The 26,252-nt window shown below is 50.0% G+C and overlaps 1 protein-coding gene across 1 annotated transcript in view; it reads right to left on the reverse strand.

Annotated features, from left to right (window-relative positions):
- Positions 1-18,272, reverse strand: part of ITGA9 (integrin subunit alpha 9) — a 250,599-nt gene extending 232,327 nt beyond the window's left edge. Inside the window, exons 1-3 of the mRNA XM_023764184.1 lie at positions 18,137-18,272; positions 16,374-16,480; positions 11,532-11,655 (exon numbers count right to left, since the gene is read on the reverse strand). Coding sequence (XP_023619952.1) covers positions 11,532-11,655; positions 16,374-16,480; positions 18,137-18,272 — 367 coding nt within the window. The remainder of the gene's footprint in view (positions 1-11,531; positions 11,656-16,373; positions 16,481-18,136) is intronic.
- Between the last annotated feature and the right edge of the window lie 7,980 nt (positions 18,273-26,252).

A 26,252-nucleotide genomic window follows, 5' to 3' on the forward strand; every position in this document is an offset into this window, starting at 1 on the left:
GGGGCTGCTCCAGGGCACGCCCACTCAGCCTCCGAATGCCCCAAGGACATGGCCCTGGGGAACAGAACATGCATCCACGTGGAAGCTGCAGGGAGAAGCCAGCTTGGCAGGCCAGCAGCTCACAGACGCTGCAGGAAATTGAAGGCTGTTACATCTGGGGGAACTGAGCCTGGGAAGCAAAAGGTGTGGTTGAAGGAGGGGGCCTAGACGTGGGCTGGGGGAGCTGGGACAGGTCGGAAGGCTGCTTTCTGCTGCGGCCCGGTCTGAATTACTGGGCCTGCGTCACCAGCTTTGATGCATTGAAGTTGTATGGCTCCTCATTCTAAAAACGGCAGAATTCTCCTCGGTTTAGCTGCTGGTTTCACTAAGCCCTGTCTAAACAGAAGGCAATTCAGAGAGGAAAAAATATGCTGGTTTCCAGACATTCACAATCCACACAGCTCAATGCCCGGAGCTTTTGAATTTTAATTCGTTCAAGAATAAACTTGGGTGGGGTCCCTTCCTGCACTCTTCCCAGACCCTGGTGGGATAAAACCAACCCATGGAAAGATCAAGATTTATATACGGAGGAACATATATCCTTCCTACTAATCTCTCTTCCTACTTCCCATCTGAGCACGGTTCATCTTTCAAAGCCAATCTTCTTAACACACCAATTTTAAAATTATTTTTCCATGGTTCCTTAGCTTAGCTATGAAATAAAATATCAGATTTTTTTTTAAATAGCTTTCCAGTCTTCAATTATTTCTGAATTTTTTTTTTTTTTGCTCAACTTGTGAGTGAAAACTAAATAACTGACAATTAACAATTTAGAAGACAGCGATGTTGGGCAGACAGCTCTGGTAATAAAAAAGGTGCTGCAACATACAAAACTAAAGAGAAAACAGAATGACCCTCAGTTGTGAGGGACCACCATCTAAATGGAAAAAAATAAAAAGATCTAAATAGCTAGGTTGGAGAGGAAGGGACAACGTTTTATCAAAATAATTGACAATTAAGCTATGCCGAGCATTAAATGCACACTGCAATAAAGCTAGAAACTTACAATTATGTGAGAAAAAGAGGCTTTGAGAGGGGAAATGATCTTTAGAGAATGTCTCTAATTCTAATCCTAGCCATTCATTTTACAGATGAAATCACTGTTGCTCAGAGACAGCAAGGCGTTTCTTGAAAGCCACACAGCTAATTACCCTGCGTCAGGATTAAAGAGCAAGGCCCCTAACTGCCCATCTCCTTCGGCCACACCATCATGCCTCACAGGGCGCATTTCCAGTGATAATATTCTTATCTTTAAAAAATAAATTGTTTCCCCACTGATGGATGGATGGATAAATACAGTGTGGGATATACGCGTGTTGGCGCTGGGCCGCTGGGGTGGGGTCAGACCAGACCTTGGTTCGGCAACCTCAGTACTTGGGACTTGAGTTCTGGGTAGGAACTAAGGGGGTCTAACCCGCATGAGCAGCAACGTGCCGGGGAGGAAAGGGCAGGGGAGGGTCCAGCCATAACCCAGAGGAGGAAAGGCTGCCTGGGGGCGGGGGGCTTGTTTTCTTCGCAGTTTTGCCCGTTGCTAGGCACCAGGGGCTTTCCACCCTGGTGACCTCTGTACCTGCCCTGCCGTTCTTGCTCTGATCTTGTCTAACTGCCTACCAAACATTCATTGGAACATTATTCAGCCTTAAAACGGAAATGCTACCACGTGATACAACATGGATGAGCCCTGAGGACATCACGTCAAGAGAAATAAGCCAGGCACAAAAGGACAAAGACACTACGATTCCACGTGTAGGAGGTCCCTACCATAGTCAAGTTCGTTGACACAGAAAACAGAAGGGCAGTCGCCAGGGGCTGGAGGGAGGGGCATGGGGAGTCCTTGTTTAATGGTCCAGAGTTCCAGGTTGGGAAAACATCCTGGAGATTAGTGACGGTGGCTGCACAGTAATGCGAATGTACGTAATGGCACAGAACGTGGTTAAAACGGTCCATTTTACGGTATTGCAACAGGTAAAAACATTGCAGTAATGTTTTGTCATCTTTAAAGTGTTCCCAGAATCTAATAACACATTTTTGCCAGCTCCCTACTTTAGAAGGAGAAACTAGCAACTTTACAGGCACATCATAATATGCCTACATTCAACCCACTGTGTGTTAGGGACTGAATGTGTGCCCCCAAAATTCGTATGCTCCCCAACGTGATGGCATCAAAAGGTGGAGCCCAGGAAGGTAACTGGGCTTGGATGAGATCATGAGGGTGGAGGCCCCTACATTGAATTAGGGCCCTGGTAAGAATCCCGAGTGAGCTTGCTTCTTCCTGCTCTCCACCGAGGGGGGAGAGGGGAGGCGGGGGGAGGGGTGCACTAAGATAAGAAGACAGCAACCAATGAACCAGGAAAGGGCCCCTCACCAGACACCCGCCAGAGCCCTGATCTGGGACTTCCCAGCCTCTAGAACTGGGAGAAATAAATGCTTGTTGTCTTAAGTCACCCAGTCTCTGGTATTTCTGTTATGCAGCCCAAACTGACCAAGACTGTGCATTGTGTTATTTTTTCATCCCTCCAAAAAAGTGGCCCTACTTCAGCGACAACTCCAGTAGAATTCACTTTCTTCCCAAAGCTAAAAAGCTATGGGATCACTAACACATGGAAAGTCAAATCACTGTTCAGAGATCAGAACCAAACGCTCAGAGTAGGAAAGATGCAGAACAGCCTCCCAGGAAAATTTTATCAGGCCCCTTGGACCTGCTGGGACTGCAGCAAGGCTTGAAAAGTCTTTAATGTAGTATCCTAAACCTTCCTAAAATAAAATGATGACAAAAGAATAGGAAACTTTTCTCTGGGCTCCCCAGTAATCACACAGAAAATCCACATCCCAACAGAACAGGAAGTACAAAAAAAAAATACTCTGAACTTAAAAGCCAGCAACCTACCTCTGCTTAAAAAGCCCATGACCTTCATCAACCTCCCTCAATTTTCTCATCTGTACAATGGGGATAAGAATAGGTGCCACAAAATGATGTGATTGCTCAGTAAGAACGTACATGTTAGCACAACACCTGGCACTCAGTAGGTGCTTGATTCATGTTAGGTGAATCTGAATCTGTTATTTTCTGTGAGAGGAATAAAACCTTAAATACCCATCACACAGATATGCAAATGTAGAAGAGGCGACTCATAACATTTGGACATCCATAAGGAAAGTATTGAGGCCGTTTAAGCAATCAGTAATTCCACACAACGTATGGACACATGTTTGAAGTATCCTATATAATAAAGAGGTGATATGCAAATTGACCGCCATGTCCTCACAAGATGGCCACCCCCATGTTGTCACAAGATGACTGCCACAAGATGGCCTGCAGGGGAGGGCAGTTGGGGGCAACTGGGCCAGCAGGGGAGCAGTTAGGTGTTGATCAGCTGGCAGGCAGAAGCAGTTAGAGGCAATCAGGCAGGCAGGCAGGCGAGTGGTTTGGAGCCAGCAGTCCGGATTGTGAGAGGGATCAGGGCCTAAACTGGCAGTCGGACATCCCCTGAGGGGTCCCAGATTGGAGAGGGTACAGGCTGGGCTAAGGGACACCCCCCACCCCAAGGGCACAAATTTCATGCACCGGGCCTATAGTAGACTATATTTGTGTCCAAGATAAAAATCCTTGGCACCAAAGGAAAAGCTTTGATGGGGCTCCCTGGACCCTGAGAGCCACTGCCAGAGACTTGGCCTGCTCCTCTAGACCTGGCTGTCCCCTCCAGCCACCCTTCCTCTCCCTCCTCAGGGTCCCTCTCTGCCTTTACTGGCCATAATTCAAAACTGAGACTTTTTCATTATTTTTTAAATGAACTAATAAATATTAAAGATATAAAATGTAAGGAGTAAATGAACATATAAAGTGAATTCCTCTGTGAGCCCAATATTCCTTTTTTTGACATTCAATATTATTTTATATTAGTTTCAGGTGTACAGCACAGTGGTCAGACCATCATATAATTTATGAAATGACGCCATCCCACCCACAATAATTCTAGTGCCCACCTGGCACCACACACAGTTATTACAATATTGACTACATCCCCTATTCTGTATTTTACAGCCCTGTGACTATGTTGTAACTAGTTTGTGCTTCTTAGCCCATTCACCCTTTTCACCCAGCCCCCAAACCACTTCCCTTCTGGCAACCTCAGTCTGTTCTCTGTATCTATGAGTCTGTGTCTGTTGTGTCTGTTTTGTTTGTTCCTTATTTTGTTCTTCAGATTCCACAAAAGTGAAATCATACAGCATTTGTCTTTGACTTATTTGACTCAGCATAATACCTTCTAGGTCCATCCATGTTGTCACGAATGGTTAAGATTTCATTTTTTAAGGCCAAGTAATATTCCATTAAATATATGTACCACTTCTTCTTTACCCAATGGTCTATTGTTGGCACTTGGGTTGCTTCCATACCTTGGCTATTATAAATAAAGCTGCAATGAACATAGGGGTACATAGATCTTTTTGAATTAATGTTTTGGATTTCTTCGGATATATACTATCCAGAAGTGAAATTCCTAGGCCATAGGGTAGTTCCATTTTTAATTTTTTGAAGAACCTCCACACTGTTTTTCATAGAGGCTACACCAATCTGCATTCCCACCAACAGTGCACGAGAGTTCACTTTCTCCACATCCTCACCAACACTTGTTGTTTGTTGATTTATTGATGACAGCCATTCTGACAGGTGTGAGGTGATAGCTCATCATAGTGTTAATTTCCATTTCTCTAATGATTAGTGACTTTGAGCATTTTTTCATTTGTCTATTGGCCACCTGTATGTCCTCTTTGGAGAAGTGTCTATTCAGGTCCTCTGCCCGTTTTTTTGTTGAATTGTTTTTTGTTTGGTTGGTTTTGTGTTAGGTTATATGAATTCTTTGTAAATTTTGGATATTAACCCCTTATCAGATATCATTGGAAAATATCTTCTCCTATTCAATAAGTTGTCTTTTTGTTTTGTTGATAGTTTCCTTTGCTGTGCAAAAACTTTTTAGTATCATATAGTCCCATTTATTTTTTTCTTTTGTTTCCCTTGCCCAAGATGATATATCAGAAAAGAATATTACTAAGGACAATATCAGAGGGTTTACTGCCTGTGCTTTTTCTAGAAATTTTATGGTTTCAGGTTTTACATTTAAGTTTCTATTCCATTTTGAGCTGATTCTTGTATGTGGTGTAAGAAGGTGGTCTAGTTTCAATTTTTTGCATGTGTCTGTCCAATTTTTCCAACCATTTGTTGAAGAAACTGTCTTTACGCCATTGTATATTCTTGCCTCCATCATATATTAATTGGCCATATGGATGTGGGTTTATTTCTCGGCTCTTTCGTCTGTTCCATTGACTTACGTGTCTGCACTCATGCTAGCATCATGCTGTTTTGATAGTATCATTTGATATTAGGTAGCGTTATACCTTCAACTTTATTTTTCTTTCTCAAAATCATTGTGCTCTTCAGAGTCCTTTGCGGTTAAATTCTTGGATTTGTTCTAGATCTGTAAAAAGTGCAATTGGTATTTGATAGGAATTGCATTGAATCTTTAAATGACCTTAGGTAATATGGACATTTTAATGTTTTAAACTCTGTATCTGGTAATTGCTTGCCTCCATGTCATTTAGTTCTTTTTCTGGATATGTCTTCTATTCTTTCCTTTGGGCCATGTGTCTTCATCCCTGCATTTTGGCTGTTCCTCTGTGTCTCTACATATTAGGTATATTTGCTACATCTCCCAGTTTTTGGAAGGGTGGCCTTAGGGAGTAAATGTCCTATGGGGCCCAGTCTCCCAGACCACCTGAGCTGGGTGCTCCAGGAGTGTCCGTTGTGTGGGCCATTTGTTGTAGTTGTGCTTCGACTGCTGTTAGCATGTCAGCAGATGGGACTGGCCCTGACTGTGAGGATTGGCCATGGCCCCATGGTGCAGGATTTGCCCCAGTAGGGTCTGGTGCCTACTGAGACTATCCTTTGGGTGTGCCACTTGTGGAGCTAATCCGGTGGTGCTCTGTTGTGGTCTGTAGTCAGCCACCAAGTGTGCTGGTTCTAGGGCCTCTTGGAAGGAGCTTCAGTGTAAGTCAATGTCAGACACTACCTGTGACCACCCTGGAACTACCTGTTAGAAGCTACAGAGTGATCTCCAGTTGGTAGCTGCTTGTGCTACGCCCGGGTGTGCATGGGAGAGGCCACACTGCAATCTGAGGCCAGTTGCCACCAGTACTGGGCCTGGGGCAGGTCGACAAAAGGCACCAGGCACCCCAAGACCTGCCACCACCTGCCAGCTGCCTGCCAGGCTCAGCCACTGAAAGAGTCTCAGGTGGTATGTGAGCTGAATGAGGCAGGTCTCAGGGAGTCACCACTGTGGGACAAGTGGTGTTCACCAGGTTAATGCAGATTCAGATTCGGACGTGATGGGGGAGGGCTCAACACAGGAAAGATGGCACCCATTGGCCATGCCAACACAGGGACAATGGCAGGCATCCCTCCAGCCCTTGCCCTGAAGCCACATAATTCAGTTCTCCCTATATATCCCTGGCACCATCCCAGCTTGACCAGGATTCCTCAAGAGTTTTTTAAGAAAGACTGCAAGAGGGCCCAGCCTGGCTGGCACGGAAAGAGTCTCAAGTCTCAAACAAAGCGTGATTTGGCTGGGGCGGGGTCTCAGGATGGAGCTAGTGAAGTTCGCTGGGCTAATTGCATCCCTTTTTAAATGTTTGCTCTATTTACTTAAATGAGATCATGTTTATGAAAACTCTTTGGAAACCATAAAATCCTACGTAAATATTCTTTAATAAAAATCTATGGGGGGTTTGTTCTTAATTTTTAAAGGGATCAACTTAGACTTATCTACAAAACAAAACACCAAAAAAAACAAAAAACTAAATTGCTTTTCATTTGTAAATGGCTCTTGATTGATTTTTATCCCCTGGGGAGCCATAGCCTCCAACATTAGAAGGGAGATTTCAAAAGACCTTCACATCTGAATGGGTGATCTATTCCCTTCCCTAGAAATGATCGCTGTCCTTGGAGATGCAAAACAAATAGGGAATAAAAGGCCAGCACAGCCACACCCTGGTAATAAAGTGGTACAGAAATATTCGGAGTCGATGGGATCACTTTAAAACACAGTAAAATTTGAGAAATTCAAACCCCAACAACTCCACACTTGAGAACATTTAAATGTGGCATGAGTTAAACTCTAGATCATCTACTAAAAAAAGAGAGAGTTTAACAAGCAAATCAATTGTGCAAATATTTAAGAAATGGTCATCTTTTCAAGAAGTCTTAGCATCATTTTAGTAATAACCCAGCTTTCTAACCTCCATTACCCATTAAAGCATAATCTGCTGGATTCCTTCTGAGAATGTAAGAATACTATTATGGTACTTAAAAGGTAATCAGAAAACTCACATTTATTGAATGCTCACTCTGAGCTAGGAACTGCGTTAAGCACATTATATACCTCAAATAACTCTTTTTTTTTAAAATATATTTTATTGATTTTTTACAGAGAGGAAGGGAGAGAGATAGAGAGTTAGAAACATCGATGAGAGAGAAACATCGACCAGCTGCCTCCTGCACATCTCCCACTGGGGATGTGCCCGCAACCTAGGTACATGCCCTTGACCGGAATCGAACCTGGGACCCTTCAGTCCGCAGGCCGACGCTCTATCCACTGAGCCAAACCGGTTTCGGCCTCAAATAACTCTTATGGAGGGCTTGATCGCTCCCATTTTACAGATGAGGGTGCTGAGGGTCAAGGGCTTTGCCCAAAGTCACCCAGTCAGAACGTAGGAGCGATGGGTGAAATCACAGGGGTAACTCGGTGATAAAGCCAGATTCTGAAAGTAGGTCTAATAGACATCGGCACCCTAATTACATTTGTCAGGGTTTAATCTGGAACACTTTTTTGTTAATGCAGCTGAGCTGCTCTCAAATTATTCCATATTAGTGAGGCTGTTCTATCACAATAAAAAGATGACTTTTATACAGCCCCACTCTGGCCAACCTCCGGCTTCCTGTCTCAATAGGTTCGAGGATGAAAGAAATTTCTGTATCTGATTTTATCAATGCACTGACGACTTTTGGGAGTCCTACACTATCATGACTGGGCTAACAGTAACTAAGATTTTACAGTGCTTGCTCTTCCATTTGCAAAGTTTTCCCCACATATGTCATCCCACCGAACCTCTGGGTTTCTCGCAGATTCTGCTAAAACCAGCAACAGATGGTGGTGACGATGCTGAGCTTGCATCGAACATGGACTAAATGGTTTGACTTAAGGGTATGCTCCACTCCTATATTTTACTTTGCCCTAAATTCATTTTTGTTTCCTATTCCCTCTACATTTCCCGGTTCCAAACAGGATATTCTGATAGCATTTCCCACCAAACCAGAAACAGGAAGCACCTGAAAAAGTCATGAGAAAAAGGCCCTTGTGCCAAACCAAAGACCAATTTTTTAAGAATTCAAAAGTCTGAGACATTTGGACGGGTGCCCACACACTTAGAGGCTTTCGGTAATTAAACCAACCTTGCTACGCTCTGAAGAGAGCACAGCGAGCCCTCACGGGACCTGCAATAAGGCCACGATTACAGAACAATGTGTGGTCTTCCTGGGTACTGTCACCTGAGTTTTCCTCATGACCCTCCCCCCTCCCCAAGAAGTAAATGCAATGGAGCCATCACAGCATCCAGTCCCACCGAGGGTCCAGCCACAGGCCTGTGGCCGCGAAGAGAGAAGCAGCGAAGAGCAGGTCTGAACAAGCATCCCACCCCTTCCGTGGTCTCTCTGCTATTCCCCAGGAAGTGAAACCCCTACCCCTGCCCTGCACCCTCCGCCATGCCCACCTGTGGACTCCCACCATTCTTCTTCTATGGGCCCCACCAGACTGCAGACTCTACACAGGTCTCCGTTTTTCCAGTCGTAAAATAAAATAATTCTGCCCGAGTGCCAACTCGAACTTGGATGCAGCGCGGGCCCTTGGGGAGAGGTACCCGGCACGGGATTCTCCACCCCACACACAGCTCTCTCACTTTTGAAACACTGTGTTCCCTCTCTTGTTCTCCCCTGTAGATGGGAAACTTCTTACTCTCTGAGACTTGGGTTTGATCTATCAGGCACTGAGCACAGTATCTAACTTAATAAGCCTAAGTGGACTCTATTCCCAATAGACAAATTAGTCACCTCATGGTGATTTAACAAACACTTGCTTGGTATAAAAAAAAAAAAATTAGCCCATAATCTATCATAATGGTAATATGCTAATTAGACCAGATGACCTTCTGGATGAGGCCAGGGTCCTGAGTGCCAGAGGGAAGCTGGTGCCAGCAGCCGGGGGAAAGAAGGCCTACTCCTGCACGAATTTCGTGCATCAGGCCTCTAGTATGGTATGTTAGCATACGAATACTTAGCATGTAGTACATGCCAGGCAGTGTTCTAAGAACTGACAAATATTAACTCAATCCTCTTCACAGCCCTTTGAGGGGGGCTATGCGCAAAGACGTTAAATAACTCAACTGAAGTCACACCATTAACAAGGGCCATTGAACTCTGGCAGCCAGGTCCGAGCCTGTGCTCTTGGCCACCAGACTACTCTCCATTGTGTGGCATCTGAATAACAGAATGGAAAGAAAAACTTGGCCTTGAGGAAGCCACACCACATCTCTAGACCTCAACAAAGACGGGCTGGCCTAGGTGATATGTGAAGGGTCACGTCAAACCCTACCGTACTTCCGTTGTTCTTAATCATGATGCGATCCCCGCCCAGTGAACAGAGAGCCTGCGTCACCGAATTTTTCCACATTAAGAGGAAATAATGGTTGCCTTCAGAGCCAATGTAGGTTTAGTGTAGACCACAACACAGGGAGGAAGATCCCCAAAACCAACAGAGCACAGGCAAGAGCCCTAACTGAGGTCTGCATGCCCCACCCTGTCGTTCTAGTCCTCTAGAGAAATCTGAGCACCTGCCACCCCCGGCCTCTTATGGACCAAGAACCACAGAAATGGTTTGGTTCAATCCCGTTGTTCTAAAAGGCTGCGCTTCTACCTCAACAGTCCCCACCCCAACCCCACCCTCTTACTGCTCCCGGTCCTCCTTCCCCCTGGACACACACACACACACACACACACACACACACTTCCATGTCCTAACTCATTCTTTGATCCTGGAGGAATACACTGGGCAGGCAGAATACAGCTTTGACCCGTAGTTTATGTATTTATACTACCTATCCCTCCCTCTTGACTGATTACAGTATCATCTATATTTCAGATGAAGTTTTTCTTCGATGGGGGCAATACAGCGACAAGCAGGGTCAGAGGTCAATGTCCCTGCGTGGCCCCGCCAGCTGAGCAAATGCTAACACTGGGGAGAAGGCTCGTCCTCAGGGAAGGAGAGAGCCCGTGGCCCCCGCAGGGGCCCTGCCAGCTGCTCTGTGGGGCCATGTCACCGAACACCCTGCTAGGGCCCCCTGAGTCCCCGTCAGGGCCTGGAGGGTCCTCCCTGAGGCAGGAAAGTGCAGGTGTCTAGCCAGCGTTTCTCAGCACCCTCTTTGGTGGCCACAGAATTTGAAACCTGGGAAAACCCAGGGAGGCCCAAAGGAATGAGGACACTGCAGGCGAGTCGAGACTTCTATCCAAACAAACAAATCAGGGGGCGAATTAAAATACAACAGCCAGCCTTAGAGGGGAAACGGGTTCTAGCTCACTCAGAATCGGGCTCAGAAAACGTGAGTGTGCAAGCTACACAACGGGAGAAAATGACAGCCTTTTCTGAATCCCTAAAGCCAAATTCAACTCAACTAAAGAATAACTGGCTCCATGGTCCCCCGGGCCCAGCCGTTGGAAGATGCTAAGCAGGGAGCCTGAGGAAACACATTTTCCTTCCCAGACCCCCCAGCGGCCCCTGGGGAGCAGCTCTAACACTGGGCTGAGGGCGCACCCAATGCTCAGGCCTCCGACAGGGTGCACGGACCAGACAAGAGGGAAGTCAGACTTCTGATGTTATGAAACTGAATCCTGGGAAATCTCTGTCCCCTGCCTCCGGGCATTTGTCCATGGGTGTGGCCAGGAGGACCTCAGGAGCCTCACGTCCATCCGGGAGCTCCAGGGAACTGTGGAGACTCTCTGAGCCAACCTCTGAATTTTCAGGTGAGGAAACGGAGGCCCAGAGACAGAAAGCAAGTTCCCCAAGGTCACACAGCATCTGGCAGGACCAGGAAACCAAGAGTTCTATCCGGCGCCTTGGCTGGGACTGGGTGAATTTTGATCTCAGAGACTTCATGAAGCATGGCAAGCACCGGGGGCTCTGGGGCAGAGATGGGCAAGGCTGGGCAGGGCCCAGAACCGTGACCCCCTGCCCACCCTCCTCATTACCTGGGCAGGACCAAGAGGCCACCCGGGGACACGGTGCTGCCCTCCTGTTAGAGACTGGAAAGCTGGGGGAAGTGCTGGGTGGGGGCGGGGGGGTTGTTTAGGGCCCCACATGGGGAGAGGGCGCGGGAGAGCCCAGAGCGCTCACCTTCATAGCAAGGGATCAGCGTCCTGCCTTTGGCCTGGAGGTTGGACGGGATGATGTAACAGAAGCCGTGGGGCAGGATGTGGTCTGTTTCGTAGAAGATGTTCTTCCAGCGGTGGGCACAGGCCTAAAGGACAGAGAGGGGTTCAGAGCAGGGAAGGGACTCCCTGGAGCCTGGTAGTCCGTCAGATCGCTCTAGGAAACACCCTGCCCGCCAGCCTCTCCACGCTTCATCCCTTCAGGCCGCCTGCCAGCGGGACCCCGGACAAGGCCGCTCTCTGCCCAAAGGCGAAGAGGACACACTCAGGGGGACTGCACACCCGAGTTCGGCCACACAGGCCTCTTGCCTTATGACATGAAACTACGTAAGACGATCTCGTTATTCCCTGTACCACAAGCCACCCTCGTCCTCCCCGCGTGGTACTGTTTCGTACCCATAGCCCGTTTCTCAATAGCCTGAAACGATACAGGGCAAGGAGCTATAAACATGTATCGCTAAGCAGATCATCACTCTATTCCACTTGGTAATTGATTTTTTTTTTTTTTGTATTTTAGTTCTGATTCAATGCTGATGGCTTGCAAACTTGAATCCCTCATCATCTTCGAATTACCCAGTAAATCCGCTACATTTTAGTTTATGGATTGTGTAGAGCCGTTGGCAGCGAGGGCTTGGCCCGTCTTACTGTGTTTCTGGGTCGGAGGGTCCGTGGAGAGAGGCGGATGTTTACGGAGGAGCACGCCGGCTCTCACCGGGAGGGACTTGCTGCCCTAAGTGTCTAGTTTATTGCCCCCTCGTGTTTTTTTAAGAACCGTAAACTGTTTACGGAGGGATCTTAGAAAATTCCTCGAAGATCCAAACACTGCATTTCCCAGTAAACGGAACGAAAATTAAGGCATTCTGTTGAGGTCAGACAGCCAAGGGTCAAAGGCAGTACGCGTGCAGGAAAAGTGTCTCCGAATATAAATTATAAAAAGAAAAGACTGTTTAGCCCCGATTATCATTATATATACACACATGTCAGTCTGACCCCAACATTTGAAAAAAGTCCTAGACTGTCTCCAAAGCATTAAGAACTCCATCAATCTCTCCAAACGGGCTCCGCTGTGAGGAAGGCGGGGGCAGAGGGAGGGAAGAGGAAAGAGCATTCTCTGCAAACAGCAGACCCATTCGGACCCACGTAATCCTAGCCAAGGGGAGGAGGAGCTGGCATCCCATCTTACGATCTGACACATCTGAAATACAAAGATTGTCTTTCCTCCCAGAAGAATAAAAGGAAGAAGATGAGCATTTTAATTCAAAGGCCTTTTTTAACAGTGCATCCTTGCCGGGTGGGGGGAGTGTTGGGGAATGGGGGAGTTACTGAGCTTCTACGGGGGGCTCAGCCACAAAGACACCTAAGCCCCCACCTCTTGCACATGCATTTGTGATACACAGACGGCCAGATTTTGGCCAGGCCCTCAGGTCTACCCCTGGATCGCTGAGAACCATGGCTGAGGGGAACAGGGCCATGATGCCATAGACCCCCCACACAGACATCCCCCAACCCCCTCCAGGGGATGAAGGAGTGGCCTCGGGGGCATGGGGAAGGGGCCTCTGGGATGCGGGGCAAGTCCTTCTGAGAATGCCAAGTGAAAATGCATCAAGGTGTGCACGGATTATTGGTGCACTTTCCTGCACGTGTGTTAGAGCTCAATAGAATAAGTTCACGTAAAAAAATCAGGAAACGGAACAACAGAATTAAAAGAAAAAAATAGCCACCCTGTGGCTTTGGGGGAAAAAAAGAAAGATGGCTGCCCTGACGTTTGGGAAGGAAACGGCAAAGAGATAGAGCCGGAGAGCGTGCTTCCACCCAGAAGCCATCTACACGCTTCTGGTGTGTTGGCTGAGCCCCAGAGACTCATGGGAAGCAGACGCCAGCCGGGCACTCTCTGAGCTGCCTCCCAGGCCCAGGAGGAGCGTCGGTGCCTGGGCTGCGTGTGTTGGCGGCTGTGGCAGAAGGGGATTTCGTTCCCTGGGTCTCAAACTGCCATCTGCACCCCGAGTCCGGGGGAGGGTGTGGGGCGGGAAGGGGCTTGCCTCTGATCCCCAGGCTGTGGTCACACCCGGTACCACGCGTCCCTGGGGAAAAACTGGCAAGGACCACAACACCTGTGAGCGGAGCCTGGCAGATACTAAGCCAAGGGCAGCCCGGCAGCCCAGCCCAACATCCAAGGCCTTGCCAGGGCTGGTCCATGGGTCAGAAAATGCCACTTCTCATGGAGACACTGGGCTCCCTGTCACAGCTTCCAAACTCCCACGTGTTCTTTACTTTGAAATCAGCACTGATGCCATTACACACACACACACACACACACACACACACACACACACCAGCTCTCCCTCCTCAAACCCAACCTCAGAATCCGATATTGTGCTCCTTGACATGGGTGTCAGGCCCACACCCCCAAGTACCACCTGAGTTCTCCAAACGTGTTTGAATAAGACATAGCTCCCTGATTCCCATTTTAAGATAAGTACTTGCCTCCAAGAAAGCTTTGGCAGGTAGACTTGAGACATTAAAGAACAGTCATCAACGTGAGAGAGACATGGGTTGGTTGCCTCCCGCACGGACCCCAACCGGGGCCAGCGATCAAGCCTGCAACAGAGGTACGTGCCCTTGACAGGAATCAAACCCAGGAGCCTTCAGTCCCCGGGCTGATGCTCTATCCACTGAGCCAAGCTGGCTAAGGCTTATGTTGTGTTTTTGACAAGAAAAGCCACAAGGAAAAGGCTGCTACAGATGCCCCGCTCCTTCCTCCGCACCCGCGTGCAGTGGCTGACTGGATGGGTGGTGCGGTCCTTGTGTCAAACATGAGAGGAACAGCTCCGCATGCAATGAATCAGATGGGCTGTCATGGCACAAGGACCACAAATGCCCCAGGTCTGCCTTCACAGCTTCCTGTGCTAAATCGTCCCCCAGATCCTCACTGCTGTGCCTGCCCCTTCCCGATACTGACTTGCCATAACGCACATGCCTCTGGCAACAAGCTCCAGCCCCACGGAGCTTATCCTTCCGTGGGGAGAGGGGATGCCATCACAGGAGCAACCTCCGGCGGTGGGCTCCGGGCTCCCTAGAGCATCGTGTGCCTGTGCCATCCGGCCGTGCCTCCTCTGTCGGAATCTCGACCTCTGGCCACCCGGACTTCAGATGGGTCAGCTTCTCCCTCCCTCCCATGGGAAGGCGACAAGCTTTCTGGCCCTCCTGGGGCCCAGTGGTCCAGCCAGGGTCAGGCCACTGGGGCTGGAGGAATGTAGAGGCTGGGAGAGGGTCCAAGGCAGCTTGTGACAGTGATGAAAGGACTGGAAACCAAGACAAACAGTGGGGTTGGGGACCCTCCGCAGGAGCTACGATGCTTTCTGGTGGGGAGGCCTTGCGATGCTGGCGACAGCATCCAGCTGCTCCCCGCTCCCCGCCAGGGGCTGACGGGGTGGGGGGTGAGGGGGATGCGTAACTTGTGCTGAGAAGGAAGGCGGGATGCAGATGAATGGCCTCTGCCATGGAGAAGTTTAACACACGAGTGGGCTCCAGGAGAGAGGATGGAAACATTTTGCCTAGATCCTGAAGGAGAACCTGCTTCCCCTGTGATCAGATATATGTAAAACCCCATTTACAGCTTGTGGCCCAAAGGAAGCCCTCAATAAGTGGCAGCTAGAGTTATTTTCCCCTCTTGATATTATGCTTCTATAACAAAGAGCATTGGCCGTGGCCAGGTAGCACAGTTGGTTAGAGCATCCGCCCAACATTCCAAGGTTGCAGGTTCGATCCCTGGTCAGGGCACATATAAGAATCAACCAAAGAATGCATAATTAAGTGGAACAACCAATCAATGTTTCTCTCTCTCTCTCTCAAATCAATAAAATAAAAATTTTAAAAGTAATAACATGTATTTCATCCTATATAATAAAAGGGTAATATGCAAATTGTCCCCTCGACTGGGAGTTGGACAAGAGTTCAACCAGGGGACGGAACCAGACCACCAACCATCCAGTGCCCCTCCCCCTGACCGCCACCCCCCTCCCCCCGCCGATCAGGGGCGGGGCCGGGCCGCCAACCTCCTGTATCCCCATCCCCGAGCCGGACTGGCCCATTCGGCCCAGATCGGGGTGGGCTGGCCGGACCCCACCTGTGCACAAATTTGTGCACCAGGCCTCTAGTATAAATATAATACCAGGCAGGAATAAAGAAGAATGAACACCTGATACACATAACACGGATTAATCTCAGAAGTATTATTTTGAGTGAAAGGGGCCTTACACAAAAGAGTGCACACTGTGGGGTTCCATTGGTACAAAGTTGTAGAAAAAGCAAAAGTAACCCACGGTACCACCGTGCATAACAGTGGCTGCCTCGGGCGGGCGGGAAGCTGCCTAGAAGGGAACAGGAGAGAACTCTTTGGAAGGACAGAAACAGTGTGTATTGTGCTGTGTGTGGGGGGGGGGGTGTTACACGAGTGTGCACGACTGTCAAAACCCAAACTGTAATCTTAAGATCTGTGCATTTTATGTAAATTTAACTTCAACTTTAAAAGACTCGCACAAATATTTGTGAACAAGATTTACAAAGTACTTTTCCCATACATTTTATTTATGTTTCCACTGCCACCTCTCTGCACCCTGGGACAGACATTATTTATCTGACAGATGGAGATCAGTCATTTGTCCAAACAGCAGTCCAGTTTAGGCAACCTCAGAGCCAAGCCCTTGTCACCATGCCATCCAGCTTTCCTAAGAGATCAAAGTCACTCACGCTCAGAGTGCCAGCCCTCCCTGCAGCACCCCCTCCCCCCCCGCCCAGGAAGCCTTACCAGAACTCGGCCATCGGCCTTGGGCTGCCGGGCCAGGCTCACCCCCATCCACTCATCATCCCGGTCTTCCCGGCAGGTCTTTCCGCAGGATGTTCCTCGATGGTTCCCTGGAGGGAGAAGAGAAAAACCAGTCCTGGGAGAGGGAAAGATGGTCTGCTGGCTGCTCTTCCAAGGGTAGTCTGCCCCTCTCCCCCACATGTCTGTAATCAGCTCAGGAGGAAATAAGGACGCACAATGAAGTATAAAATCAACTCCATGACTATGCACACTGTGTGATTCAGCCAACGTTGTTCTCATAGCAAGACGTTCTTGATGGAGGCGGTGCTCTGGCCTGTGCTCTGAAGCAAGCTCCTTAGTGTGTTAGGCACCAGTAATGAGCAGCAAGCCAACCAGGCATTGTGAGTGGCACCAAGGACACCTCTCCTTTCTGCTAAGGAGAATCATGGCAACGCTTCATTTAGAAATACTAACCCTCAGAAGCTCTGGATGGGAAAGGACTTTGGAGAAAGTGAGGACTTGGAGTTATAATAAAACTAGAGGCCTGGTGCATGAAATTTGTGCATTGGTGGGGGGGGGGGGTCCCTCAGCCCAGCCTGCACCCTCTCCAATCTGGGACCCCTTGGGGGATGTCCATCTCGCAATCTGGAACCGCTGGCTCCTAACCGCTTGCCTGCCTGCCTGATCACCCCTAACCACTCTACCTGCTGGCCTGATCCCCTAACTGCTCCCCTGCCAGCCTGATCACCCCCTAACTGCTCCCCTGCCAGCCTGATCACTCCCTAACTGCTCCCCTGCCAGCCTGATCATCCCTAACTGCCCTTCCCTGCTGGCCTGATCACCCCTAACTGCCTCTGCCTCGGCCCCTGCCACCGTGGCTTTGTCCAGAAGGATGTCCGGAAGATGTCCAGTCTAATTAGCATATTACCCTTTTATTAGTATAGATAACTCCTACTTACTGAGTGCCTACTGAGTGCCAAGTAAAATTCTGGATATCACCTCTATTATCTCACAATCTTCTCAAGGTAATACTGTGAGGTAGGAAGGTATCTTAGTCCTAGTGAGGAAACTGAGGCCAAAGAGGCTACGGGACATTCCCAATAAGTCCCTACTAGTAACTGGCAGAGCTGAGCTCTGAACCCAGGCCGATCCGTCTGATTCCACCGGATCCAAGTGAGCTTTTAAAAATATCCGTTGAGCATATCTTTCCCTACTTAAAACATAAACCCTAAAATTGATTTCAATGGCCTCTCCTTCATACACAGGATAACACCCTAACCCCTTCCCCCAGCCTGCTGGGCCCTGTGTGAGCAGCCCCCGCCTACCTTGCCGAGCTCCTCCGCCTCCCCTCTCTCCTGCTCCCCACTCCAGCCACACCACCCCCACTCTGTACCTGAACACGGCACATGCTCTCCTCTGCTTGGAGGTTCTGCCTCCCCACCTGCCCAGCTGACTGCTGTGCATCTTTCCCATCAGGTGTAGATCAAACACCACCTTCCCTCTGGTCTTCTTGCTCTCAAGCCTTATTTTTTTAATGTCTCTTTTGCCCACTAATCTGTAAGGATGACAGGATCTTTGTTTTGTTCACTAGTATATCCTGGTGCTTAGAAAGTAATAGGTACTCCCTACATGATGGAAGGAAGGAAGGAAGGAAGGAAGGAAGGAAGGAAGGAAGGAAGGAAGGAAGGAAGGCCAGCCGCCTGGGAAGAAAGAGGGAAGAATGAGGGTACAGAGCCCATTTCCACTTTGGCATGGATGTCACCCACCTCGAGCCATATCCAGTTCAGTGCATCTCCGGTCGGGGTTGGTATGGATGCGGCACTTAAACACAGCCCCCGGGGACTTCACTGACGCGCTGTACTTGGACTCGGCCTTCGGTGCGCCCACAAGGATCCTGCACATCGAGAACAAAGGGCGTTCTGTCACAACCCAGCACCAGGAAAGAAGAGGCTGATGGTTAAATTCAATCCAGTCACAGGCGGGCGGTCTGAATGTTGACTGGAAAACCATACCCAGCATTGTACTGTGCTGGCGGGGCCAGGAGGGAGGGCCTCCCACAGAGAGCCCGGTGGACTGTCTCCAGGCACATTTAGAGCATACGTTTGGTTGGAAACACATATAACCAACAAACAATGCTTATCCAGAATCTATTAAGAACTCGTACAAGTTGAGAAGGAAAATACAGGTATCCAATACCATAATAAGCCAAAGACTTGAATAAATACTTGATGGAAGACCATAACCAACTGGCCAATAAACACATTAAAAGGTGCTCAACTATATTTGTTACCAGAGAAATAACGAATGAGCTACCACTTCACACCTACGAGGAGGCTAAAACCAAAAAGACCGAAAATGCCAAGTGCTGGCAAGGAGTTGGAGCAACGGAAACCCTCCTACACTGCTGGTGGGAGTGTAAATTGTTACAGCCACGTCGGAGAAAAATTCAACAGTTTCTAATAACGCCAAACATGTGCCTAGCCTAGGACCCAGTCATACCATGTCTAGGAACATGCCCAACGGAAATGCAGGCACACGCCTACCAGGAGACAGGTACAAACGTGTTCACGGCTCAATATGTAATGGCCAAAATCGAAGAAACCCACAGGTCCATCAATGCTAGAACGGATAAGTTATGGTAGAGAAGTACAACAGAACTCTATACAGCCACGAAAATCAGTGAACATCATTCAACCACAGCCACACGGATAAATCTTATATAACATGGAACAAAATGTGTCAGGGACTACAGTGTACTCACTGACTCCGTTTACCTGAAGTTCAAAGTAGCTGAAGTATAACTGTGGTGTTAGAGATCAGGATAATGGCTACCTCGGGGGAGGAGCGAGGTGGGGGGACTGTAGTGAGGGAGGCGGGGCTTGCTGTGTGCTCATGACCTTCTACTTTGCAACCTGAGCAGTGTTCACGCAAATTTACGATCATTCATTAGATTGTATATATGACATGGTCGCTCTCCCGGATGTATTAGATTTAAAAAATAATGACATGAATAAATAAGATACGTAGCCATACCATTTCTCTTCTGCGTTCCCCTCTCCCTCCCCACCACACACAACAGGCACATTTACGGGGACATAGGGAAGACGTGGGCATAGCGTAGAATTACACATGCATCCAACTCAAACCAGAGATGGCGTCATCTCTGGGCAAGAATGAAGCTGTATGTCCTTCATCTTGAACCAAAAGCTGCCTTGGGAAGGGCCGACCCCTGCAGAGCCCGTCCCTGCTGGAGGAAAAGGCAAGACATGCCAAGAAGACAGAAAAGACACATTTGGGCCTGTGTGGGCAGAGAACACGGGGGAACAGCAGCCAGTTCCTCTCCAGATGTTACGAAAACAATTATGACCTACAGTTTTATGCATTGTTTCCGGAAAGCGGTCAGCCAAAGAGCGGGGGCAAAGAAGACCAAACAGCAGCAATCAGGTACAGCCTGTGCTGAGCTACGAGCCACTTGGAAAAGAACTTGTATGATGAGACTGTAAACAAAACCCACGCTGACGTTCAAGGAGCAGACAATGCTAAGCCGCTCCTTGAGGCGAACTCGAGCTGCTCCGTATCTCTGGCAGCCTGGAAAGGGGGTGCAATTTCCCCCCGAAAGGTACTGGGCACATTGTGAAATTGCTCATCTCCGCTTACCTGGGAACAGAAAGCATTATCCATTAGGTCATCTGTGGAAAAGGCTAGTCGAGTAGAGGGAAGAATGACCCCAGACAGCCTCCCTATGGACCCAGCTCCCCTCACTGTGTCCGGAAAGCCCCCTTCATCTTGAGGTGTCGGACGCTCAGGCTTCACCCCCACCCTGGCCTCAAATGGTGCTGCTCCCCCCACCGACACCCCAGATGAGCAACAGAAGTCGGAGACCCTCAGACGGGCCTTCAGCAAGGCGGGCAGACATCACCAAGGACAGCCACGCTAACAGACTCAGACCCATGCTGTCAGGTTCATGGGAAGGCATGTGGGTCTCATCTTCATTGTCCCTGCCCCGACCCCTCAATATCCAGGGGGTGAAGGACCTCTGGGGATGCAAGGAGCCAGGGAGACCACCCCCCGCCTCCCGGAGCACTTCCTTCAGGATCAGCCCAGGACAGACTGTATTCGATTCTGTGAGGAATCAAGTCACACCCTGCTGGGGTGTGATGGGAGCCAGGCCCTCAATAGGGAGGGCACCCCAGCTGCCCCCCGGGCCCTCCATAACACCTCGGAGAGCTGCCCCTCCCGCTCACCAGGGTGGGCCACAGCAGCCGAAGCTCCGCGCGGAAGCAGGGCTGGAACCCACAGCCCTCGGAAATCACAGCAGGCGTGTTCCCAAACAGACCACCCGCCTCTGTCACCGCGCACGGGCCGTCTGGCCGGCTCTCGGCTGCTCTAACGCAAATGCACGATGACACACCAAATGCAACTCCAGGGAGAAGGTGGCCACGTGTAGGGATCAATCCCCCACCCCACCGCCCCCACCCCCGGCTTCTGGGGCTGAGCTTAGAGCCACCAGCGCCAGGCAAGGGCTGCTCTCCATTAGGCCGGTCATGTTTTCACAGGTGAGAAGAATTAGCGGGTGGACCCATCCAAGCAGCTGAAACACCCACGCCTTTCCACGCGTCAGCCCGTCGGAGCTGGGCAACATACCGCGCCTCCTCCACTCGGAAACCGCAGGGGGACAGGGCTGGGTCTAAAAATTCCTACCAACTCCAAGTGTACATTAGCCCCGCCGATAAACGCCACTTGCAATTCATTTGGTAAAAATGACAAAAATTAAACACGGGGCGGGCTGCTTCTCGGGCGCATCCCCCCAGATGGCATGGGAACCCTGCACATTTCAGACGGTGCCTCTGCTCCAAATGTGCAGACCGAATGAGACCGGCAGGTTACCCGAGCAGGACGGGACCCTGGGGAGCACGATCCCAGGCACTGGCTCTCAGCCTGGATCGGAGGCTGAGAGGGGCAACATTTATATGGGACTCTAAAGGGGAGAAAGGACCGGCTGAATTATTTTTCCCTTCTAATCCAGTGGTTCTCAACCTTCTGGCCCTTTAAATACAGTTCCTCATGTTGTGACCCAACCATAAAATGATTTTCGTTGCTACTTCATAACTGTCATGTTGCTCCTGTTATGAATCGTCATGTAAATATCTGATATGCAGGATGGTCTTAGGCGACCCCTGGGAAAGGGTCGTTCGACCGCCAAAGGGGTCGCGACCCACAGGTTGAGAACCACTGTTCTAATCCCAAGGTACTTGATGGTTCTAACAATAGCTGATCAAGAGCACTGAGCCCGGTGTGGCTCAGCGGTCGAGCACTGACCTACGAACCAGGAGGTCACTGTTCGATTCCTAGTCAGGGAACATGCCAGGGTTGCGGGCTCAATCTCCAGTAGGGGGCATGCGGAAGGCAGCCCTTCAATGATTCCCTCTCATCATTGATGTTTCTATCTCTCTCCCCCTTACCCTTCCTCTCTGCAATCAATACAAAATTTATTTAAAAATAAATAAAATTAAATGTGTGTGTGTTTTTTTTTTAAAGCACTGATAATAACCCTCTGGTTCAAACCCTTAATCTGCTGGTCAGATGAGAACATTTTTCCCAAGTCCCGTGTCATGGAAAATGAAGCAAGAGATCGGGAGCGTGTGCACGCACACGTGTGCGCCCAGCTCACAGGGGTGGCACGGTGGAGCACGAGCTTGTATCTCTGTGTTTACAGAACATCGTGGCTTCCTCCGCCTGGCGCTGCTCTTTACCTAGGCCGCCGGCCAGCAAGGCTGCGGCGGCAGGCCAGCCGATGAGCTTGTCTTTTCTGAAGTTAGTTCAGCTGGCTACTGGCCAGGCCGATCCCAGGAGATAGAGCGCGCGCAACGGCCCAGGGTTCAGGACAAGCCACTGAGAAGATGCCATCTGCTTTTTCTCATTATTCTACGTTACAAAGAGACATCCCAGATATCTCCAGCATCCCCCCGAACCCTCCTTGTGACTCCTGACAAGACAATAAGGCGTTTCTTTCCTTTGTACGGTTACCATACAAAAGGGCCGGAGTGTCCCCCACCCATGAATAAATCATCGGGCTGATTCTGACCTTTGCTCTCGAGACTCCCAGTGTGGTCCCCCGGCCAGCAGCACGGAGAACATCTGGGAGCTTGATGGAAATGCAGACCCAGGCCCGCTTCATCGGAACACGCATTCGAACAGGCTCTCCCTGTGATTTCCAGCCTGAGAAGTGCTATGTCACCGCCCACCCCGACGACAAATAATCCTGTCCATTTGGAGCCAGTATGAACAGATGACCCTTGAGAAGCGAGGCTTTCCTCCTCTGCCATTCCCCGTTAAAGATGCACTCCAACCTCAAAGGCATTTTGGTCCTCTCGTTAACTCAGACGTCTACATCTCTAATTACGAGGACAACCGGCATGTGTCGGGCACGTGCGGTGCGCAGGTGCTGGGCGAGGCTCCTGATGGCAGAATCGCACTGAAGCTTCACAGCGACCCTATGGGAGGCACTCACATTCTCCCCATTGCACAGATGGAGAAGCAGGTGGCCAGAGGCGGTCCCGGGACTTGCCCAAGCCCACCAAGCGTGGTAAGATGCCAGGCTGTAGCACGTGCCCTAGCAGTGCCCCCTGCCCGATTCTGCCCATCCCACATCAGCCAGGAGGAGGAAAGGGGGACCAACAGGTGCCAAGTGCCCCCTGCAGTGCCCGCTGCTCACCCCGGTGACCTGCCTGAAAAAGCCCAGGTGAGGCCCACAGGTGAGAACTTTGATGGGGAAGCTTTTTCATGCCCAAGGGCAGACTGGCGTGGGAACAGAAAGAAGGCTTTCTCTTCCCCATCAGGCTGAACTTCCAGCACCTTCTCTTGCTTTTCTAAAACACGTACATCACTGGCGTGGTGCTGCCCGGAGGTTCGCGCCTCTCAGTGCGTAGTGCACGCGCCGATTTAAAAATGTGGGCCCATCTGCTTGTCTGCCAGCACCAGTCAGGCTCGCAGGGTGTCTGAGTATCTGCCCAGGTCACTCCTGTCGGGCAGCCCCTGTGTGCATTTTACACGCAGATGGCGGGTGACTGGGCTGGCAGGCGGCAGGGCTGGATTCGAACCCAGGGCATCCAGGGCGCGGTCTTTCCAATGCCCCACACTCCCTCCTGTTGCAGCCGTTTCGATGCCCTGGGTTTTTCCAACACGGCCACTTCCTCGGCTGGCCTGTGTGTGGTCCAGCTGGCGACAAAGGCTCCAGTGCAGCCGCCCATCCTGCCCCGAACCCGTCCCTCACATCCTGAGAACGAACTGCAGGTCCGTTCCCTGGATAGCAGGTGGGAGAGAAGGGCTGAGCCACAGCTGCCTCCTGGGGAAGGCGCGGAACGGACAGTGACTCAAAGGCTGCCTCCCTCCCCACAAATGCCACGGCTGCGCTTCTGCGGGCGAAATTACAGCCAGATCTAGGACAGCAACTGGGGATTCAAAACCTTAAACCCATTAGGGTTGCTTTCAGGCATTTGATCCCAAAGCCAAAGCTTCCCCAGGGACCCACGTGGCAGTTAGAATTCGATCGCTGTGCTCACCGCACCGCACGGAAACCCCAGGAATCCCTCCGCACCCCTTAATCAACGGAAAACAGACCTGAGCAGAGGGAGCACCACCTCGGACCGAACCGAACGATTCGCGCCCTGAGGGAGACACTCCCCTGGGCCAGCGGTTGCCAACCGGAGGTGAGGAACCTGGAAACCTCACAGGCGCCTCTTTTTACATCCGAGGACCCGGAGGCTCCGGGTTTAAGCAGGACATACCAACTGCTTTTAGGTGTTTTAAACTAGTAGCACCACCTGAATGCTAAGCTCCAAGGGCAAGTGACTCAGGGTGGTGAAGTGTAAGCAGCACAAGGGGTAACACGGGATTCCAATGCTGCCGCTGCCACTGATACGCTGTGTGACCTCAGACAAGTGTCTTAACCACCCTGAGCCTCCGTCTTCTTCCTCCGTAAAACAAGGGAAATGTGCCTCAGAAGGGTTCTTATAAGGCAGTGATGGCGAACCTTTTGAGCTCGGCGTGTCAGCATTTTGAAAAACCCTATCTTAACTCTGGTGCCGTGTCACATATAGAAATTTTTTGATATTTGCAACCACAGTAAAACAAAGATGTATATTTTTGATATTTATTTTATATATTTAAATGCCATTTAACAAAGAAAAATCAACCAAAAAAATGAGTTCGCGTGTCACCTCTGACACGCGTGTCATAGGTTCGCCATCACTGTTATAAGGTGTAAGCAAGATAGTGTTTATGAAGCACCCAGGACTGCGCTTGGTACAAAGGGTACAAAGAAGCGTTAGAATGCTGGACAGCTGGTCAAAAACCTTGGCACCCAACTCATCCCAGCTCCACCTCCTGGCAGCCCCAGGAGCTCACAGAGCCTCCGTCCCTTTTCTCGTGTGCGGGCAGAAATGTATTCAGACCGTCAGCTGAGATCACAGAAATCCAGGAATGGCGAGGGCACTTTCACCACTGGCAGCCGATTGTGAAAGTAGCCAGGATCCTCCACCCTTCCTGTACCCAGGCCCTTTTCAATGTGACTCTGCGGCTCCTTCCATCAGAGGTGAAGTCTGCCCTGGCCGGTTTGGCTCGGTGGATAGAGTGTCGGCCTGTGGACTGAAGCGTCCCAGGTTCAATTCCAGTGGAGGGCACATGCCTGGGTTGCGGGCTCGATTCTCCGTGGGGGGCGTGCAGGAGGCAGCCGATGGATGATTCTCTCTCATCATTAATGTTTCTCTTTCCCCCTCAGCTTTAGTTGATATTAATATAAAAATTTAAAAAAAAGAAGAAGAGCTGGAGTCTGTTTCCCCTCCTTGGGAACGTGGGCTGGCCCTGAACTTGCACTGGCCAATAGAACGTGACAGGAGGAACAGCCCAGGCTCCAAGAGACCAGGCACACGCTGAGTGCCCTCCTGGCACCCTGCCCAGCCACCACGTGTACAACAAGCCCAGGCTGCTGGTGGATGGCACACTCAGCCATCCCAGCGGAAGCCATCCTAGACCTGCCGGCCAACCAGCCCGCCCAGAAGCTGACAGCAGATGCATAGTGAGCCCAGCGGAGAACATTAAGAACCACCCAGCTGAACCCAGTCTAAACTGCCAATCACAGAATCATGAGCTCATAAATGGTGACTGGTTTAAGCCCCCTAGGTGGTAAGGTGGCTTGTTCTGCAGCAATACTGCGGTAGTAGAAAACAGACACACCATCGGGCTAGGGCATGCCACCCCTGAAGAGAACTAGACAGTGGTACCTCCACCGCCTACCACTGCTCCTGGGTCCAACCCAAGTATCTGACTCTGCAGCTCAGAGCTGTGGCTAGTGCTCCTCTATATTCCCCATCACCTTTCCTTCCCACAAAGGAATCTCATTGCCAACCTGTACTACAAGATGCCATTAAAGACCATCATGCCTGCCCTGACCCGTTTGGCTCAGTGGATAAAGTGTCGGCCTGCGGACTGAGGGGTCCCGGGTTCGATTCCGGTCAAGGGCATGTACCTTGGTTGCGGGAACATCCCCAGTGGGGGGTGTGCAGGAGGCAGCTGATCAACGTTTCTCTCTCATCAATGTTTCTAGCTCTCTATCTCTCTCCCCCTTCCTCTCTGTAAAAAATCAATAAAATATATATATTTTTTAAAAAGACCATTATGCCTGTGGCAGCACTTAACTCCTTGTCCATGCTCAGAAAATACTATCTGATGGAATCGTGCATTTTGACTTCTTAAAGTCGCCATGCAACTCCCTTGAAAGCAAGTGATTTCTGAGAACACCAACGGCTGCTTTGAATAAACGTGAAAAATTTTCCCGGGACAAATCACAACAGGAGTTATCAGGAGGCGGCTGTTTCTGGACCA

The sequence above is a fragment of the Myotis lucifugus genome, unplaced genomic scaffold, assembly GCF_000147115.1.
Source record: "Myotis lucifugus unplaced genomic scaffold, Myoluc2.0 scaffold_319, whole genome shotgun sequence".
NCBI lineage: Eukaryota > Metazoa > Chordata > Mammalia > Chiroptera > Vespertilionidae > Myotis > Myotis lucifugus.